This window comes from Zonotrichia leucophrys, chromosome 4 (assembly GCF_028769735.1).
Source record: "Zonotrichia leucophrys gambelii isolate GWCS_2022_RI chromosome 4, RI_Zleu_2.0, whole genome shotgun sequence".
In the NCBI taxonomy this organism is placed as follows: Eukaryota; Metazoa; Chordata; class Aves; order Passeriformes; family Passerellidae; genus Zonotrichia; species Zonotrichia leucophrys.
The window spans coordinates 33,044,166-33,065,188 of record NC_088173.1 but is presented as its reverse complement, the minus strand read 5'-3'; the positions used below and the strand labels follow the sequence as shown (position 1 = coordinate 33,065,188).

The window sequence follows — 21,023 nt, the reverse complement described above, 5'->3', positions numbered from 1 at the left end:
GGCAAGGAAAGCAAGACTTCCACAGCTGTAACTTTATAAACTGCACAATGTAGGAAAGATAAAACTATCCACGTGCAGTATTTCTTCCTTTTTTATTTAACCAACATAACAGTCAGAAAGTTTTGGGGAAAGGCATAATGGTTTACATTATCCATTTGAGCAATGCTGAAAAGGCAGAAACCATGTGATGAGCAGCCTTGCCCTGCCTGTGGGTGTGGTGCTGCACTCCTACTGGTTACTGATCTAATTAGATGCTGCAGGAATGTCTTCAATTTTTTTACCTTGAGTGAAAAAATATTAGAGATTTAAGAGATATTTTCAGCCTTTGAAAACCAAGAATAGTACTGACTTAATAGTTATGGTGGTTTGGGGTTTTTTTCCCCTGCAAAAGATATTTTTATTAGTTCTTTTTTTAAGCAAAGAGAACAAGAAATTTTCTGTCCATCCTTTTGGGGAGAAGGATTAGAGGATATTGGCAGATTGATGGAAGACTGCAAGTCTTCCAGTGGAAGATTTCCACAGCAGTCTATTTTGACAGAAAATAAAATTAAAAACTCTAAGTAATTCTATTTGCTGTCAGCTTTCAGTCTGACATAGGCTCTCGTTCTGAAACTTGATGGTCTCTTTTTCCACTCTGGTCCAGTTATAGAAAATAAACATATGGAACTGATATCTCATATTTCTAAGCCAGATAGCAATCTGGACCTTGGAAGGAAAAGACAAAAAAAAAAAATCTGTGCTCCCTTTTCTGTTTAATACACAAATCATCTGAAGTAAATGTTTATGGAATTTTAGGGTCGAGTTTTGAAATAAAAAATTCCAACTATAATGCATACTTCTTTGCATGATTTTCAAGGTCACACAGAGCATAATATAGATTTAAATTCTTTTTTAGAAGGATTTTGCATGTGCATGCACCTGCTGTGCTGCTTATTTGTGACCTGTGGGGGAAATCAACATACTAAAATGAGAAAAGGTTTTAAGGCAGTACTGTGAGAGTATTGAGTAGCCCTAATGGTTATAAGTATTTCAAGTGACCTGATGAGTAAACTCTACTGTCTGAGCAAAGCCTGATCTATCAATGTGGCCTTTAAGAAAAAAAAGGAGCTGTAGGAGACCTTAAAGCAATTATCTCTCTGAGGAAGCTTTAGGCTTGATTTGCTGATGTGGAAAATCAGAACTCAAAAAAAATCCTTCAAGAACACAGGAGAACAACCACTTGGTTTTTTGCTGATTATTTTTAGAAAAATAACCACAATGTAGCAGTGAAAGACGAAGATGAGAAAGATATGAAAAGTTTGGTTTTTTTTTCAAGTGGGAGTCCAGTGTGAATGGGCAGTGAATGGGTGTCCCCTGTCAAGACTTGTTGAAGGAGAATGCCAGACCCCAGTGGGTTTCCCTGAGCTGAGTTTGTGATTGCCCCTCAGGCAACTGCAATCAAACTCATGGTAATTAATTCAGATATCTGAAGTTCACCCTGTTTGAACTGAAGTGAATGAGGGAGCTCTCACATGTCAGCAAAATTAAGGAGGCAGGGAAGTGGTGATGGACAGGGCTTTCCTCAGCCACTTCAGCAGTGTGTCCTCAGTCTGCCTGGCTTGCCACGCCCTTCTCTTTAGGGCCTGAGCATCTGTGGTGACTTTGCTTTCTGTCTGATCCTCAAGCTTTGGATTTGCACCTACTTGGTCCCAGTTTTATGTAGACAACTTTTGAAATTGTTTTGTGCAGCCTCTTTTAGATTAATAAATTTCACACCCATGACCATGAAATACTAGCAAATAAAATTGCAAGAGATCTCAGGAAAGATGCAGACAAAGGAGTGGTTAGAATCCTTTTTCAGGAAAAACTGTTTAAGTCTTTTATATCCACATCAGATGTTCCAAGAATTCCCAGAAGCATTTTGTGGTAGAACAAAAGCCTAAATAATCTTAATACTTGCCAAACCCCATGTCATTGCTGTAAAATTCAGGCCTTGCATCTCTCTCTGCATGTTTCAGATGAATCAGCATGACCTAACAATGTTTAGCTGGCTCTCCAAAGCCAGCTGCTTTTTGGCAGGATGAATCATGTCCATTTTCTGACCTCATAAGCCTGTCCAGCACAAAAATTTTGTAAATGTCTTGGCCACCTAACATCTTTCCTTGGATGTGGAAAAGTGGGCTTTTTTTCTATGCCTGTCATGTGTGGGTGTGTGTGTGTAAGTGGAAGGGGGAGTACAAGCACCAAATCCTTCTCCCTGCTTGTCTAAACTACTTTGGTCGACCTGTTGTATATAATGAACCTACTGTATAATTTGCTAGAAACACGCCGAAATTATAGTCGTGAAAGACTTAGATAGGCTTCTAAGCATCCCTGTAGCAGGCACAGGTTTGACTGGGAAAGGTTTTTATTCACTTTGCAGAGTTCTCCAGTACCCCCCACTGTGTCCTGGTCACAAAATCTTGGTATCCTCGTGCTCTGCCCTGCAGTACATGGCACAAACACCACTGTGCCCAGGAGGCATCAGTACAGTGGGCTGGGGCACACATCTCAGGTATTTTCAAATATTTTGAAATTCTTTTCTTAGCCAGAGTGAGCCTGAGGAGACCCAGAACCTTGCTGAAGTGCTCTTCAGGCATTGCCAGTCTCCTTGAGAGCACCAGCAGTACCAAATGTGGCCCTACAGCTCTGAGCAACACCCAGCCACAAGCCTGGGGACCACCCAAATTTAGGCATAAGTCAGAAATGTGCAGGACCCCCGAGTTACAGTCAAAAACTGCCCAGCATGTAAAACCCTGTGTGTTCCTACACTTAAGTAGAAAATACTTTCTGAGAGGCAGCTTGCTGCCAGTTTCTCATGGAAACTGCAGCTAGTCTGGCTCTGAGGCAGTCCCAATTGCTGTGTACCTGGCACAGAAAAATGGCCCTTTGGCTGAGGCATGCAATTTCACATCACACATTCTTTTTTGTCACACATCAACTAAACTAAGCTTGTGAGACAGCATAAAGCTTTGTTTGCCTTCCCTCTTTGCGTCTGCTACAAATACAAAGCATAGTACAATTTGCCTGGTATTACTGAACATCCTTGTTTTCTCTCTTTTTCCATCTCATGCTTATTCTTTAGTAAAGTCATTCCAGCAGTATTTTTAGTTACTTCTAAAGAGATTCAAAAGTAGGTGTGTCAGTTTTTCTCAGTTCATTGTTGTGTCTTGTTTTCTGGGAGGTTTAGCAGATTGCCTCGAGATCAGACAAGGTTCTTCAAAGTGGTGGCACTTTGAAATGTATATGTGGGATTTGGCTAATTTTTTTCCCCCTTCTTTCTTTTTTCTCATGCTTCTTGGACTATCTGTGAAAAGGGTAAAAAAAAAAAATCACCTGTTTGAAATCTGCAGCATATATGGTAAGTCTCCAGCAGGCGTGAATGAGCATAGCTTTTTGTGCTCCCTGCCAGCCCAAGGCCAATCCCATCAGTGGTTCCTGGGCAGTGTAATTCCCTTTTGGTGAGATTTTGATCAAGGATCTTTTGAAAATGAGCACCAACTTCAGTTGGTCCTTCTGCTTTGCAGCTGCTCAGGAGAAGGTGGGTCAGACAGCAAGGAGAGATGAGTGAACCCTTAGGGCAGCAGAGCATGTTGGGCAGTGGCACAGGAGCATGCTGCGCTGGCTATCATGCTTGCTCGTGCAGGAACCCAGAATTATTTAAAGAATTACTTTGTGTATATTTTCAGTGTAAAATTTGGAGAGCTTCCGTCTTATTTCTATACAAATAGATTTGACTGTGTTCCTGGGCATGTGTGCGTCTGCAGCACAATCATTTACACAATGTGCACATTTTTAGGGAGAGGTGGATTCTATTTTGGATTAAATAAAACAGAAGAATGAACAAAAGTAAACTTAAAAAAGACGGTTGTGTCTTTGTTTCTTTACAAACGTTGCAAGTTTTGAGTATAAAAGTACTTGTGTTTACAAACAGTTGTAAGGAGTACAGAAGCCCAGGAAAGATACTTTTATAGCTTTGGTTTGTTTGCTTGTATAGTCTGAAATGAACAGGGAACAAGAGGCTGCTTTTAACAGAGGAAATGTGTGTGGGAGGATTATGTATATAGGAAAATGACAGCAGTTAGAAGGAAAGAAAAAATCCTCAATGGCTATTCAGAGTATCATTTTGAAGTAAAAGACAAGTAACAAAAAAACCTTTGACTTTGATATCGTTATCAAAGAAAAATTGAGTGAGTGGAGTCAGATGCAGGAGATTTTTACTCTATAGAATGACTGTGGGAATTAGGACCAAAGTATGTTAATCCGCTGGTTTAGAACACAGGAATTTGAAAAATGAACAGAACAGTGCACAGAAATGACCTGCAATAATTGGTTGGTACTGCTTAAAATTCATCTAATTTCTCTGACGTTAGCCTAGATTTAGCTTGGTTATGTAAAGGAAGGCATTTTAGTCAGCCTTTACAGCTAATGGAATACTGGTTTGAAATGGGTTTTCATTTAGTAAAAACTCCCTGCAGAATTCCCAGAGCCTCCGCACACTGATTTCTTGGCTGATGAGGCTGTCTTTTCTTGGCAAGTACCCTGACACACAGCCTGGTTATCCAAGTAGCTCGGGACTGACTCAGCAAGGCACTGATGAGGAGCAGCGCCTTGGTTCTCTAACATGCCAGTGATCTGCCTGTTTGCCGCAGGAAAGCAGCTCGCAGTTTTGAGCGAAGTCTGGTTTTAGCGGCGCACGTGGTCGCACACATGTCCTAAGTGCAGCAGGCACAGTGTAAGGATGCCTGGAAGCAGCAGAGAAAGGTGCATAGATGTGGTGCTTGGGTTAAACTCGCAGACACCGCATGGAGCGGCTCTCTGCCGGTAGCACCACTCAGAGTCAGGCTGAATACACCGAACAAATCTCTACAAATGAAACACTCTCAGGACGTGCTCTACGCGCAGCACAATTTGACAGCCTGACCTCGCACGCAGCCACTGTCGCGGTAGCCTAGGGAGGGCAGAGCAGGATCAGAAGCAGCAAGGGGAAAGAGCGGAGCGGGGCTGCAGCGGCAGCGCAGCTGGAACACAACTCACTCCGGTGCGGTGCACGCCGTCCCTTCTTCGGTGCTCCGCAGTCCCTCGCAGCGCCGACCCCGAAAAGGCTGGGGCGCTCGGGCACGGGCTGTTAAATATACAAACCGCCCCCTTCCCATGACCGCCTGCAGGACTCTCCTCCTCCCCGGCTCACACATATCGGCATCGTTCCTGATAACGAGCAAGTTTGCTGACTTGGGGCTAGCAGAGCGTACAGGCTGCTGGAATTTCTTGGATTTCGTTCAAAGCAAATTTAAAGCGATAAAGTGCCATTTGATATTATATAATAGTAATAATAATAAAGACAGGCTCTGAAGAGTTGAGTCAGATGATAGGTGTTTTTTTCTGAATGTAAAATGTGTGGAACAAGTCAAGTAATGTCTTTTGTAGATTATTTCTAACTAATGTGAAGCCCACACTATTTGATCTAATTATAGAGGAATGCCTCAAACGGCTGCAAATGGAGACACTCCAAAACACTCCATCACCAGCACCAAAAAAAAAGCCAGAACAAAAACACTCCAAAATGCTCCACCAGCACCAAAAAAAGCCAGCTCCTAAACCTAAACCTCCATAAAGAACCAAGTGTGATTTATGTTGGTGGTTTTGGTGGGTGGGGCTTTTGTTGTCAGTGAAGAAGGATTTGTGGTGCAAACCGTGTCCATGAATAATGCACATTTGTAGTTATGGCTGTCACGTTGCTGCTCCTCATGTGTGGTGAACGTTGTGCTTTTCTGTTTTTCTCTCTCCTTTTCACTGTACTTCGGCCTTAGCAAAGTCCATTCGATGTTGCTCTGCTTTGCTCTCCTCTGAGCAGGGGACCAGAATGCAGCAGAATTAGAGAAAAGTTTTCTGATAGTACAGTGTAAAGTGTACCACACAAATCTGCTCTGAGGCTTTCTTTGTGTGATAGAAAATTGTGTGTGTTCCCTGCAGGTGCAGGGAGTGGTGCTAACCAAAGTACTCTCTCCTGGAATGAGGTGATAGATCACACTCTTAATCATTTGCTGCATTTTCATGTAATACATGTTTTTCCCTGATGTAAACGGCTGAGTTTTCACAAACCAACAGCCTTTACAGCTAAGAAAAAGTTTACAGAAAGAACCCCAGAGTGTCTTCTTATTGGGACTGATGTATGCTGAGTGATAAGCCAAACTGCTGAGGCTTACCTTGGTGGTGGCACTTCCATGCTTTCAGATTTGCCTTGGCTGCAGGTTTATGCTTTAATATTCCTTTTCTTCAGAATGTCACCTTGGAGGCAGTAGTTCTGAGTGGATACCAAAAAGTTAAGTTTCAAGTGCTCTAATATCGTATTTCATCAGTTTTTAATTGTTGACTTTTGATAAAGCAGGCTGTATGGGGTAAAACAGTTCCTTCAGTTGCAGAGAAGCAGTCTGAGACTTTTTCCTCATTTAATTTGCAGAAAACTGAAGGAATTTTTAGGGTTCTAAAGCAAATGGAATTTGAAACAAATTTATTTTATAAACATTCACGAATTTTGAGCAACTAGGAACTTTTATTTATTTTAATTTGGAGCAGAGAGTGAAACACAGCAGCATGTTATGGGATCTGGTTCTCAGCCTTCTCAAAGGGAAGCAGAAGGTATTACTCTCCAGGAATTGTTTTCAACAGACAGCAGGTTGGCAAAGTTACCAGTAAAAACATGGTAAAGCCTTAGAAAGCATACTGGCAATCTAACATTTATTTTCTCTGTGAGCCATTTAAGGAGTTAAAACTGTGCCTTCACTGCAAGAGTTCCATTCATTGAGTTGGTATGAAACACAAGTACTCCTTTGTGTTGCAATTATACCTTCAATGACTGACAAGGTACCGAAACCCTCTTTTTCCCTTTGCTTTTCCAACCTGTGACAGGAGTGTGTTGGGACCACATTTTTCACTTCCTGTTTTGAATGGGTAACTGAGTCCCTGTCCAGTGGAAGCTACCCCCAGAGGCAGGCATTATTCCCTCCCCTCACTGCTGCTCAGAGCACCTTAGGGTCAGACAGTGGGATTTACAGGGACACCTATCACTCAAGCTAAGTGATCATTTTTACATGATCAGGAAGTAGGCTCTCCTAAAGAAAAAGTAATTCTTGCTTCCTGCCAGATTTGGCTCAATGCATGTGAATTATCAAACTAATTCCTCTTGTTTCTAAAATGGGAAGTGATTTGTGCATGTGTAATTTCAAAATAATGAAGTTAGTAGTGCCCTGATCTTACATTATTTTCATTTGCTGATGATTTCTTACAGATCAAGCTCTCCCTTTCTGTTGCCCCTTTGCCCTGCAGCTGCTGATGACAGCATGAAAAATTGTCTGAACTGCTCAATGAAGCAGCCAGGCTGGGACTGTGTATCCATCTGTTACAGGAGGCTCCTTGCCTAAAGCATCTCTCACTTCTGTCCAACTTCTGGACAGCGATGGGAGACCAGACCAGTCAAGATCATGATGTAATAAATTAAGCATGGATAAAACGTGGGTGTGGAGACATCCATTCCTGTCCAACACCATTCCCGGAAATGGCAGCAGGAGCTGCAGTCAGCTGTCTCAGGACTCAGCAGCTGACCTCTTGCCCATTTGTGTTTTGGTCATGGAGCAACATAAAGGTTTCTCATGGTCACCCCATGGACAGCTCTGTGGGCATATACCTGCCAATTGTGTGGAGTCACCAGTCAGTGAAAGGATGTTTTCTCTGTGTTTTATACAGGGAAGTGAGGACATTTAAGTCAATGACACATTTGCTTTCTTGGTCAGTGTGGGGGCTCTCCTTGTGGTTTGAAAGCCCTAGATAAATTAAGAGGAACTCACATGGATTAAATTTAAATCCAAGATTTAGTTCAGCAGATGTCCCTCTCAGGGCATTCACAGGCTATTAGAGGATCAGTACACTCCAGGCAGATCTCCTGCCCCGTGACTCCTAAGGGTTGAGGGATCCCTCTGCCTATTGACTTAGGGCCAGAACTTCCCCACCTCTTCTGTCCCAGCTGCTGCTCCACCTTGTGCCTGGGAGCTGATAGTTAAGCAGAAGGTTTGAAACAAAATGTAGCATCTCCTGAAGTTGCCTGTGTTCTGTTGCCGGTCTCTGTGGTGAGATAGCTTGCTTACTGCATGTACCAGCAAAACAGCCATGATTGATGAAATCTTGCTTTGGGAACAGTAAGAGGCCAGCTCCCCAGAGCTGAAATGGGAGTTAGCACATTGCCACAGTGCAGCTTGTTCCCTGCTGGGAAGGAAATTCCAACCGTTTTTTATGGTGAGTCAACTTTTGCACTGCACCAAACAACGGCCATCTTATCAAGACTGGTAACCTGCTCTTAGTGCACCTACTTGTGTGTTCAAGAGAATAAATCCACTCAAGTAAGAAGTTTCACTGTAAACTTAGATATAGTCATCATGTTCACTTCCTTAGTAATTTCCTCACCAACCTTTGCCTTGTTTGGTTGTTTTTTTTTTTTTTTTTTAATTACAGTACTATGCTGCTATCAGAGACTTGAGCAAACTACCTTTTAGTATATGATACAGAAATTGAGTAATTACAAGTTGCATCATTTTTAAGCCACTTAAGGCGGGATATTAGGTCTGCAAAATGCTAGACTCACAAATATAGCAAAGGCACTTGATCCTTTATGTTTCTACGTAATAGAGCTCAGCAATTTGCAGAAGCTATTCTCTTTTAGCAAGCAGTAAATTCAGCCAGAAAAGTACACCTTCAGAAAGATCTAATGTAGGAATTTTGCAACTTAAGTTTGCCAACACTTTTGAACAAAGAAATGCTGGGGGGAATATTGAAAGTACCAGGTATTTATTTTTTGAAAAGTTGACACATTTAAAGTTTATTGGGAATTAATGTTTTTGTTGCCTTTTTTTTTCTAGTTTAATATGTTTAAAAAAGGTTAATGTATTTGAAAACACCATCTGTGTCAATATAAGCATGTTTCTACATGTGCTCCTTGCTTTGCTCGTGCATAGTCCATTACATTTTTATGATATTTTGTTAAAAATATACAGAAGAGTCACAAATGCATTAAAAGAAATTATCCATTCTTAATCAAATATCTTTCCAGTGTTACTGTAACTCTAGTAAAAGGCCATGCTTAATGATCAATGAGATCATTACACAAGCAATAATGAGATTTGCTTTTGAAGCAGAGCAGCTTAGAGAAGCAATCAACTACGGACAAGCCTGCAATTTTGGGGTTTTAAGTTTAGCTGATAACTTTCTTTTTCCTCTGCTCCTGGCAGCAGGGAGCTTTTTTCTGTACAATGAAAAGCATCTTCTGAAAGATTCATCTTCAAGTTACTACATGGAGAGCCATAAGGAGCTGTCTGTTAGACATACTTCTTCATGCTCAGAAGTGGTCTCTTGTCTTTATTCTTAAGTAGGAAGGTTCGTAGCTACAGGTGGTTTTTTAATATGAAAGACCCTGATCCAAAGTCCAGTAAAGCTGGCTTAAGGATTTGTGAGCTTTCATCTTGGGGGCTGGTTTTGCTATTGGGAATTTGGGCAGGATCATAATAGCTCATTTAGTTGGAGCATTTGGAATTGCCTTTTCTAGTGTGTTTGCCTCAGTCCTGAGCTAGCTGGCAGACTATTTGCTTGATCTTAGCACTTCTATTTATGAGAAAGTGGCCAAGGCTTAAATAGCCACTTACCCTATAGAATGCATTTATCCCAGCAGCTTTTCTGCCTTAGCAGAGGACACTCTTCCCAGCTCATAGGGAGTTACATGCATACCTGACAAGTAAAACTTCTTGATGAATAGCTACAGAACTCATCTACTCAGAAGATGCAGTTCAGCACAGAGACACTGAATGGAGATATGTCAGCTGATGCCTGACCCCTACCCATTTGAGGTCTCTATACTGAAGCTTTGTTTCCTATTACATCCTGCAGAAATTTGTCATGGAAATGAAAAACCACATGGCCAGGTCAGAGCCGATCAGCTGCTTTTCTAATTTCAATTAAGGTTTTGTTATCTCTGTTTAAAAGGGAAGGAAAAGTTAAGAAATAAATAACTGTACAAGTTGCAGAGGATAAGAGACCTTTGTTCCTCATTTTGTTCATGTGGTCAAAGTATTGATGAAAGCTGAGGATGCTGTCTGCTTACTTGGATAGATAAATCATGAGATTTCACCCCTTTATGGGCCCTTGCAATTGTATCACGTTGCATGAACAACTACGTAAAGGAATCAGATGTGCTTTGTGAACAGCAGAATAATCTGTGATTCACAGAAGTAGGTCAATGCAATTAGTGAAATGTTAAGACTCATAATGTAATGTAACATGTGCTGTCTGCCTGATTCCATCCACATCAGTTTCAGCAGGGATAACGTTAGACAAATGCGTTACTTAACAAGCAAATGAAAGCTTTTAAAGGGAAGCCTTCTTAAAAACATCAAGTCCCTTCATCTTATGTACAAGTATACTGGACGATCCCACTCAGAAGCCCCCAGGGAGCCCTGAGTAGGCACAGGACCTGTTTACAGATACACACTTGGAGGGATGAAGGAGGAGAAAGCATTCGCTTCAACAATGTGAAATTTGAGACTTCTTTTAAAAAAACCCCAATCCTTTCATGCTGTCCTTTTTGATTCCACAAAACAAATCATTACATATCACAATTGCTTTCAAGGAAACTAAAGTGGATTGAGAAGAACATGATTTAAAAACTTGGTTGGGTTTGGTTGTTTTTGGTTGGTTGGTTTGGATCTGTTTGTGATTTTATTTTTTTTTAGTTCTTTTGGGGGGAATTTTTGGGGGAGAGTTTGTTGTTGTTGGTTTTTTTTCCTTTTCTGAATTATTGCTGTAGGAGAAGTCTTCTGTTCCCAGAAATATGTGAGGCTGATCTGTCAAAGTGAGTAGGACAAAAGGATCAATGTCTATGCCTTAATGCTGTTGCCCTATGTCTCCAGCAGTGACCTTGCAGCACCAACAGCTCTAATCACAATGGAAACCAGTACTGTAAATCCAACATAAATTCACTAACAGAATGCTTTTTTTTTTTTGTCCAGATGTCAGAATGTAACCAGTTCCACAGCCAGCCCACCTCTGATACTCACTGTGTCCCCAGTCTATTGGTATGGTGAAGGAAGTTAGAGGAAGTATAATAGATATTTTTAAAAACTATTTAAAATACCAGATGACAAATTAACTTGTCTAGCTAAAACACTGGATTCTGCTCACTGAGGAGAAATTTTCAGGAAGAATTAGTGCCGCTAGACTGAGGTAGTTCTCGGAACTTATTGCAGAGACGAGAGGAAGAAATCTTTGTGCACCAGAAACAAATTTGAACTCAAAAAACAGGGAAGCTATAGTGTAGAAGTCATTAAAAGATTAATAGAATAGAAAATTGCCATGAATTTATGAGCAAGAAAATTATTTACTTGTTCTTTTGGGCTTGAGGAGAAAGGAACTTTGCATGTTCAGCTTCTCAAAATAAAAATAATCTCACATTTGGATTGTTAGCTGTTCTTCCCCCTCCCTGAATTAAGCAATAGTCTGAGATGCTTAAGCAGAAGTTACTTAGATGTTCTTTATCTGAATTTCTACTGGCAATGGAAAAAGTAAAGAAGGTAGGTAAGAGCAGTTTAGTGTCCTCTGTTCTTTGTTCCTGTCATCTCTCTGGTGGTTTCTGGAGCTCTTACACAAGTGCAGCTCCACCCCTGTGCTGCCAGAGGATGTGACTGTGCTGTGTGTGAGCCACACGCAGCATGAGGTGACACTTCTGTCTGGCTGGGACTCTCAGGGACTTCAGCTGACGTGTGCTGCCCTGCCCCACAGTGCCATCCTTGAACTGACAGTGCAATCCTTGGCCTCAGCCTTTCCTTCACAACCTTTTCCAGGGGATGTTGTGTTCAGACCTGCAGGCATGCCTTTAAGGGTGCTTGCTTCCAGTGGCTTGAAGCTCAGGGTGCAGTCCCCAGGTAACTTGTGTGTGGTAGGATTGCAGCTGCAATCCTAGTTTGCCCGTAGAAAGCAAAGAAGTACCAAGCTAGGGGCAGAGACCTGGAGACCATTTCTAGTTATAAATATTTCTCTTTTTTATCTCTGTCTTGTGCTTCTCCGCCGTAGTTGCAGGCCCAGAGAACAAAGCAATTTATTTTGTTTCATGGTTTAAAGTACAGCAGAAGGGGTTGGGAGCTAACATTTGGTTGATGTTAGACAGATGTAAACTATGAAATTCATTAAAAATTAACAACAACCATGCACAATTAGAATAACAATCAGCTGGGGGAAGTTCTTCAGGGAGAGAAGCAGGGATTGCCTTTGGCTTTTTCTCAGGTGCCAGAGTGCCTAAAATAGCCATGGCAGCATGTTCTGGAAGGGTGATCTGGATCAAAATGCAGTTCTCAGCAGCAGTTGTGCTCCATGTTCCAACTCTGATAACCAGGCATGGTGGTCAATACGAAAGAGCAGAGCAAAACTGCACTGTCTCTTCACATTGCTTCTGTAGAGGCAAAATGAAAATAAATACTGTATTTTCTAGTAATGTGCTCGTTTTAGCTTTGGGGAGATATTTGGAGGTGTTATTAAGTGCATGATACATTAGATAGACAAGATGTGTCCATCAGCAATGAGCAACCAGAGGCATTTACTCATACTGGTGCAGTTTCCAAAGTGGCAGAGATGACACTGAGCAAAGTGTCATGGCTAGAGGAAGTCTCTTCAGGGTAAAATGAACTAATATAAAACCAGTTGAATTTCTGTTTTCTACCAGAGCAAAATTATTCATCAACTTCAGTGATCTAATTCATATGGAGACCAGAGCTTACTCTGTCAGGATTCCTGGATTTACCTTCTTTTCTTTTCAGCATAAGAGAAAATAATGTGCAGTGTCTCCAGCTTTCCAGAGATGGGACTTTCAAGGTCAATATCAGTACTTTTATTGCCTCATAAAGGGAAGCCTGAAATGATCAAGATTCCTGTCTGGTGAGTTGCTCTTAAGAGGTTTCTGGTTTTGAGTTCTTGGTTCTCTGTCAATCATGATATTGTGAAAACACTTCTTTCTGCCCGCCCTTCTCTTTCCAATGTACTTTTCAGGAGATAGAGATGGCAAAACAGTCTCTGAGAGATATTAAGACTTTCAAACAGCCACTGTTCCTTCAACTATATGTTCTTGTCCTTTTCTGCTGACTTTCAGGAGTTAAAATTAGTAGAGAGCCTCCAGCTTTTGGCAGATGCTGCCATATAACTGACTTCATTCATCCAGCAAATGCTGACTGTGACACTGTAAAAGGTCTAAGCATGTTTTGACATTACGTTTATAGAACTTTTTGTTGTTGATTTCAAAATACAGAAAGTCTTAGTGATAAACTGAGTAGTATTTGCAGAGCAGTTCCCTCTTCCTGTTTGCTGTAAGTAGCATTAAATGACTGAGAAGATGAGAGAAGTACAATTGCATTTCAACAGAAAAATTTCTCTGTTTGGGTGCAAGTGCTTTGCTAGCAGAATGAAAATCAGAACAAAAATTGGAAGTGCACTGAGTAAAAAGACCAAGCTCTGTCCTATTGTAGGCTTTGATATTTTTGTCATTGTCTAATGCAGAAAGGAAAAAATCTTTGGATGCTAAAAGTAAAATACTTGTTTTGAACATACTTTGGACTGTTCTGTTTATCCTCAAAAATTGTAGGAAGACTAAGTTGCTTGAACTAGAAGTTTTTTTGGTGTTTATCCAAAATACTTGCTGTAATCTTAAGGCTTTTGCAACACCATCTTTATCAGTAAGTGTTTTTCTTAGCAAATATAGATATGTTTTCTCCAAGAGTTTTAAGTACCTGTGTAAGTTGTTCTTTTCTCCATGACGATTTTTTATTTTACTGTTTTGATAAATAAGATTATTTCTTACCTGCAAACTGCTCTGATTCCGTGATCTATGTAGAGATATTTTACTGCTGGCACATCATTTGACACACTTTATGCCAAGCATCAAAATTGTGAATGTACAGCCACCCATGAGCAATAGAGAGTTTCCCGCAGTAGATACTGTTAAATAATCACTGCACTTCTGCAAGGGTGCAATGAGAATCTGATAAGAGGTAAGCTGAGCCAAGAAAGTGAGACAAGATACTGTATCCATAGGTTTTCTGGTCCATTGTGGAGCATTTCTGGGAAATGATTCACTTGTCCAGACGCTGCTCCCTTTTGTTTCCACTGATTCAGAGTGCAGGAAGAGAGGAGCAGCCTGAAGGATCTGGCTGGGTTGTTGGGGTGGGGTTGAATGTCAGATGTAGGTCTGCATCAGCTGGTTTTGTACCTAAAGATAAAGCAGAGGTATTGGTTCAACCCCAAACATGACAGTCTGACAGGTTGCCTGTAGGCAGCTTTCTTGCCTTTCTCCCAGTCTCATGACCTGTCTAAATGAGTGATCAGGGATCCAGATATCTCATCCAGATAGTCTCCTGAATTTCTTAGAAGTAACTCAAGCCAACCTTGTCTCACACTCCTCTCACTCTTCCTGCTGATCTACACATAGCAAGGGCTGCTGCCTTCACCTACTCAGCAATGGCAGCAGCTCAGAGAGATCCCTGCTGGAAGTTGGATTGGAGTTGCAGTTACAATCTGCATCTGAGGCTGAGTGAAAGCTGAGGCATTTGAGAGACGACACTGGCATGTGTGCAGGCAGGGTTGTAGGCTTGGTGTACGCCTGAGAGAGAGGCCCAGAGCTCAGGCACTGCTGTCTCCTTTCAGATGATGCTTTCCCCTTATCCTGTTCTCCGCATTGCTGTGTTTCCCAACAGGAGAGGATGCTGTCACACTTCCTTCTGTACCTTGTGTGAAAAGGGCAGAGTCTCCTCAAGCGGTGAACACTCTCTATCATTGCAAAATATGTGCAGAAAACATTGCATAATGTCTTCACCACACTGTACATCTCCTCCTCTGTACTAAAATACTCCCTGCTGAATATTGTATGTTTTGAACTTTCTACTTTTGCTAAGATTTTGTTAAACTTACTAAGTTCCTTTCACTTTTTAAACTCTGCCTGTGTACAGGCTTCCAGTAATATGCTGCTGTTTTCCCTCTAAAGAAATAGCAAAATCACTGGTGACTTTTTTACCACAATAGTAAAGAAATTAAAGTAGCTTTGTGTTCTTAATGTATCATACTTTGCAAATTTTTGAAAGGTGATGAGTTAGTGGCTGAAGTAGAGGAAGTAGCTGAAATTAAAGATATAAATTCATTTCAGAAAGTTGCTATAAAAGCAAGAGGAACTCTGTTGTCTGCCTACACCTTGTACAGCTGATCTCTTACCATAATCAAACATTAATCTGACAACAAAGGAGGTGAGAACAGTCCACAGATTATGAAATCCAGCTAGTGAGGTAAGGATCCCTCTTTTCTGGGTTATCTGTGGAGGTTTCTATCCCCATTATAAGCTAAAAAGTGACATTTCTCTTTCCAGCCTGAGACGGATCAGTTAGCTTCTGATAAAAAGGCTGTCAAGGACCCAACTTGAGACACAGTGCAGTGCTCTGGAGTAAAAGTACAGCAAGAGTTTACCTGGAAGTAGCTGTATGTGCATGTTAGTGTTTGACAGCAAGGTAAAATTTTGTCACCTTCAGAAACTGGTTTGTTGATTTGGTTAATCAGTGGCTCCAGAATGCATTTATTTGCATTCTTAGGGGGAAAAATTAAGGTAATGGATTTTAGTTCACATTCTCAAAGTGTAGTGCAGTTTACACTTTCTCACAAGATTTATTTTGCATAGATACTTCAATTTCTAAGCAAAGAAATGAACTGCAAGCAGTCACAAGGCAATGCAAGGATTATCTCTTTTAGCATAGCAAGTTACTGGAAAGAGGATTTGCCCTTTGTATGACTTTGGTTGCAAACTCTTTGGCTGACCACTAAAGCAGATGACATGTTTGTTCCATTGCTGAAGCGATCTTTGACCTCATTTTCTCATGTTATCCCCAACTAGAGGCTAATCAGTTGGAACTATTTGGAGTTACTTGTACCCAATGAAAACTACAGACTGTCCAAAAATGGTGTTACTTGTGCAGAAACATAGCGTAGTAAAATGCCTTTAAAATGTTGCGACTGCAGGTTATGGTGTTGATGATAGAGTAGTTTAGGTTGGGAGGGATCACTTGAGATCTACTAACCAGGCCAGGCTGCTTAAGCAGGGGCAGCTCAGGCCTGTGTCCAGTTGGATTTTTAATAGGTTCCCAGCCTGTTTCTGTGTTTTACCACCTTTAGAGTTTAAATGGTGTATCCTTGATGGAATACTGAAGATGGAATTTAATGTGCTTTGCTGTCTATCCAGCTGTTTCTTCTCCAGGCTGACCAGTCCCAGCTCTTTCTTCCTCTCCACACATGACAGATATTCCAGTCCCTGAGATGTTTTTGCAGCCTTGGGCTGGTCCCACTCCAGTAACTCCACGTCTTTTTTAGACTGGATTGCCCAGAACTATGACTGGAGCTGGTGAAGGTACACTCACACTCACTGGAAGCAACAGTCTTAAACTGTTTGGGGACTTAAGCTGTTCTCTGGGCAAAGTTGGAATACCCAAGTAAATTATGCAGATGTGGGACTTATTCCAGGAAGGTGTTGTGCAATCTCCTTTTCTGTGGCACTTGATATGAGCTCTCAGCATTCAGCAGAAAACTTTCAAATACGACACAACAGAAATGTAGAAACAATATGGCCTCGTCATGATTAAGTTGGATTTAAGCCACTTATTCCTACATTACATCCTTGCAGTGCCAAATGGTGATGTTAATTTTTCATAAATTAAATAGAGAGGACAGTTCATCAATGTTAAAATCACTGGCATTATGACTCGACTTTTTTTTCTCCTCTTCCCTATTGAGGCACAGTTCTGAAAGTCCTTTTTTCTTGGTTTCAAATTGGTGACTCTCTTCCAAGTCACAGGATGGGAGAGTTATTTAGCGAGTCCTGAATCACTCTTTGATTCCAAAATAGTGAGCGCAGGAGCCTGGAAACAAAGTTTCACATTATTATGGATGATACACATAAGGAAATGTGATTCTCAGCTTATGAGTTCTGTATATATTCAGCCTGATGAAAGTTCATTAAAGTGGTGTCATAAATAGATTTAGCAGAAGAAACATTTTAACTTGTTTCTAGAGATAACTATTGATCAAGCAAAGAGATAAGAGAGTGCTAAGTAATCCAGCTATGTTAGACCTCTATGCCTCAGAAATATTGCAAATTGATATTTAAATAAAAATTTCTTCTAATAGCGCATCAATTTAAAAAAAAATAGGAACTTTAAAAATCCCTCCTAACTCAATGGAAGCTATCAGTAATTTGGTGAGTCCAAATGTTTACTTATCCTCATTCCAGATGAATAGTTTTCCTCTTGCAGAAGCTAAGGATGTGCCAAATTGGATTATCTAGCCTCAGGTATTCAGAGTAAGACCAATTCTTTCAGACTGTGTTTTCCAATGCATCCCATCTGTCATTTACTACACTGTTCCTGCCTCCCACTACTGACATATCACTCCTACATGGTAGGTAGGGCTCTAGTCAACATGCCAAACATGCCAGGCCCCTTGGAGAGCCAGGGCAGAGGCTGGATGTGAGCTGGTGTCCCCTGAAGGCAGGCTGGCAGCACTCAGGCACTGCAGTGTGCTCCTCACATGGTCAGGGACATAACTGCTCCAAGAGGCTTTCCTCCACATGACCTCAGCTTACACACTTGGGGTTTTCAGTGATCTGACAGGCTGGATTAAGGCAATTTCTCTCAGGTAAACAGTGCAGGTAAATGCAGCTTCTGGGGCCTTGTGCTGGCACTGGACAACAGGATAGTAGTGAAGAAGCTACAAGAAATAGAGCATTTATGTCAGAACCACTTTCCAGGAATGGATAGAAATGAGGCCCTGACTAACAGACACAGGGAGGATGTGAAACACTGTGGACTTCAGCTGCTTCTGTGTAAAAGACAGAGGAACACCTAAAACATAAGACACTGTGAGCTGATTTGAGACTAATATTTCTGCCTTGAATACTTGTGTTCTGGGTAAATATTACTTGGCTTGTTGAAAACCAGCCAGTCACTCGTAGTTCCAGCCATTCCCCTGATTGGCAGGAGGGTACTTGCCAGACTAAAGCCAGGTCTGTGGGTCTGGTCAAATTGACTGGCAGGAAATGTCCTGCCTGACAAAGGCAGTGGGATGCCTTTGGGAGTGCTGAAGTGTGGTTGGACATGCCCTGGCCTTTAGGACTCCAAAAAAACTGTTTAAACGTTTAGAAATAATTCAACCATCAAAAGCTACCATCATATCAAGTAAACAAGATCATAATGTGAGAGGAGATGTAAATCTACTCTGAATTAAAAGGGGGAAAATGTCATTCTGTAGGCAGCAAGCTATTTCATATCTGCCTCTTTTAAGTCCTGGTGAATGTTCTTCGAAAGAATTATTGGCAGTCAGCATCAAGAGCAGGATAGTGTGCTCTGGGTGAAGCGCAGCTCTGAGTGCAGCTTCTACAGCTTTGGTATGAGTAAAGAATGGTTTCAAAAGAGCTTCAAGACAGGCTTCTGTCAATTATTGACACCTTTCTCACCAGTTATTGACAAAAGTAGGGCAAGGGTTGGGCGACTGCCAAATAATATTTATAAATCAAGAAGAAGCGAACATGACAGGTTATCAAGGAACAAGTGTAAGGAATATTGGATAAACCTATACATAATTAAATCCAAGATAAAAAGATATATGGTTGTTATAAGAGCACTTAATCAGGAAGGCTAAGGAAATTACTCTTTGGAATATGTCATGGCAACTGGGACAAAAGTTAATATAAAAAGAGAAATCAGTTTTCCAGCCCACATCTCTTGCAAATACTCTCTGCAGGGGAAGGATATATGCATATTTTTGTAGGGTTGAATTTTAACAACTTCTTTCCCTCATTGCTAATGTTATAATTCCATTTGTCTGAAATGAATGTTTTTAATTTTAGGTTCATGGAGTTGCATCTCAAATTCATAATGGCTAAGTGCTTTACTGAATCTAGATGTAAATGAAAAGCTTGATAGATTGAAGTATAAATAACTTTATTAAAAATCACCCTCATTAGGAAACTCATTTGAGTGAATTAAGTGAGTGAATGATTCCATTTTCCCTCAACATCCACTCACATTTATGAGTTGCATGCAAAATTAAATCATTATTGCACAGCCACCAAAGAACCTCATCGTGGCCTAACTTTTCCAGCATGTTGTAATGTTTACCCTCATTTATTTCGTATTGCATGCTTCATTTCAGTTTCCAGAATATCTCACTGCACTGAAGATGCTTCTGCTTTCAGCTCTGAGGAGACTGAGCTCTTGTGCTAGGAAGTGCTTGTGCACTGGCAAAAGGTGATGCTGAGGATGGATTTGTGGATGGCACTTGTCTCCTTGTCACAGGTTGTGAAGGCCCTGTGAAAGCAGGGCTTTTAGGCACTCAGGAAAGGCCCCTGGCCGGTACAATTGATCACCCTGCTTTGGATGGTCTGGTGAACTCATTCATGGCATTGGTTTGCATGTGCTGCATTTCTTAAAAATAATGCTGTTTTCCATTCTTACTGTGAGTGGCTAATACAGAATATCCTGAGTGCCCGCTATCTTTTGAATATCAACACAAAATATATTCCATAAGAAGCACATAAAATAACTAGGCAATGAAACAATTAATTGATTTTATAATGAAGCATGAAATCAAATAGACTTTGAGATAGGGTTGAGAGAAGCTGGTGTCTGATCTGATTAAGATCAATGTTATTTTCCGCTGGTTAGAGCCCAGGGGCCACTGGTGAAGTCATTTGGTCTTAGCGTAGTGGTCATAGAGCAGTTTGACAGGTTTGACTTAGTGGAACATGAGCGACAGCTCAGTCTTAGTAGGGTCATCAGTGCAACAGGGATGTGGTTGCTTTGATGTGGCCAGATTTATATCATGGGGAGGAAAATGGGACCACAAATAATTCAATGGGTTCTGTACCTTTTGATCACATAAGAAGTTTTTCATGAGCTGGAATGGGGAATTCATTGTCCCTTTGAGGTTAAATCAATGAGTGTACTTTGCAGAAATGTTAGACATCAGTAGAATCACAAATTTCTTGAGTTTAAATCATTACCTTGAACAGCAGGTCCAAAGAAATTCAGGATGCTCAGCTGCTTTTGCTCTGTGTCGTGGCTTGGTTTTCTTTTTCTCCATGGTGCTTTCCATGCAATCACCAGCCTGGGAAAGATGAATGTAAGAGGGCAGGACTTTCTGTCAGGGGGATTGCATCCACCTGGTTCCCCATGAACTTATGTTTGCACAATCAGGGTGTAGTTGATAAATGTCTTTAAAAGACTTATTTGATTTGTAGCCCAGTAGGGGCATCTAAGTGCCAGAAAACTGCAGTTGTATAATTGAGTGGCTTGGGTAAGGAAATGTTCTTTACCTTAAAGTACAAGTAGAAAACGTTAATTGAAGAATTTCTAGGAGAGTAATAACTACACTGACCTGATGCATACTACAGAAATCTTTCAGATTGAAGGGGATTGTTATGAGAGCTTAGCAGGATTTGGAATTTCCCCCTGTACAAGAAAGTCCGGTATTTGCCCACAGAGCTTTGCTGATATAAAATCCTCATGTTTCAAGGCTTTTTCCTGGGAATCCAAGTTCTGAAAGACCAGGAATTTACCAATGTAGAAGCATTTTCAACATCAACAAGATTATTTTCATACTTCAAAGTTTGTAAAACACACATGACTTGAATTACTGAAAGGCGCTTTTTAACTTCTCTACTCACCCAGATTTTCCCATTTTCAGTGCCTTGGAGGGGTGGCCAAGGGGAAAAGGTAGTTTTCTGGTTTGTTAACTGCTAAAATTAAGCTGCGTCAGAAGCTCAGGAAAATGAATTGCACTAATTTCTGTACAAGCCAACCTGAAATAAAATAGGGGGTTTGGTTTTTTTAAAATATTCTAGTCTACTACAGTAAACTTCCCATAAAATCTGTGCTTCCCTGGAAAATCAAGAG

The 21,023-nt window shown here is 41.0% G+C and overlaps 2 protein-coding genes across 8 annotated transcripts in view; one reads left to right on the top strand and one right to left on the bottom strand.

The window, feature by feature from the left end:
* HPGDS (hematopoietic prostaglandin D synthase) overlaps window positions 1-5,204 on the bottom strand; it is a 29,672-nt gene extending 24,468 nt beyond the window's left edge. Inside the window, exon 1 of one of the 3 annotated variants that reach the window (XM_064711068.1) lies at window positions 4,943-5,204. The gene's annotated coding sequence lies outside the window, so the exon portion shown is untranslated. The remainder of the gene's footprint in view (window positions 1-4,942) is intronic. The other 2 variants (XM_064711067.1, XM_064711066.1) reach the window with 2 other exon arrangements.
* Window positions 1-21,023, top strand: part of LOC135446782 (melanopsin-like) — a 71,052-nt gene that overhangs the window by 676 nt on the left and 49,353 nt on the right. For 4 of the 5 annotated variants that reach the window (XR_010439883.1, XM_064711060.1, XM_064711062.1 and 1 more), the window contains exons 2-4: window positions 12,867-12,984; window positions 15,239-15,374; window positions 15,455-15,593. The exons of the other annotated variant lie outside the window; for it this stretch is intronic. Coding sequence is in view for 2 of the 4 variants with exons in the window: in XM_064711060.1 (XP_064567130.1) it covers window positions 15,567-15,593 (27 nt within the window). In the remaining 2 variants the exon portion in view is untranslated. The remainder of the gene's footprint in view (window positions 1-12,866; window positions 12,985-15,238; window positions 15,375-15,454; window positions 15,594-21,023) is intronic. 5 annotated transcript variants of the gene reach the window in all.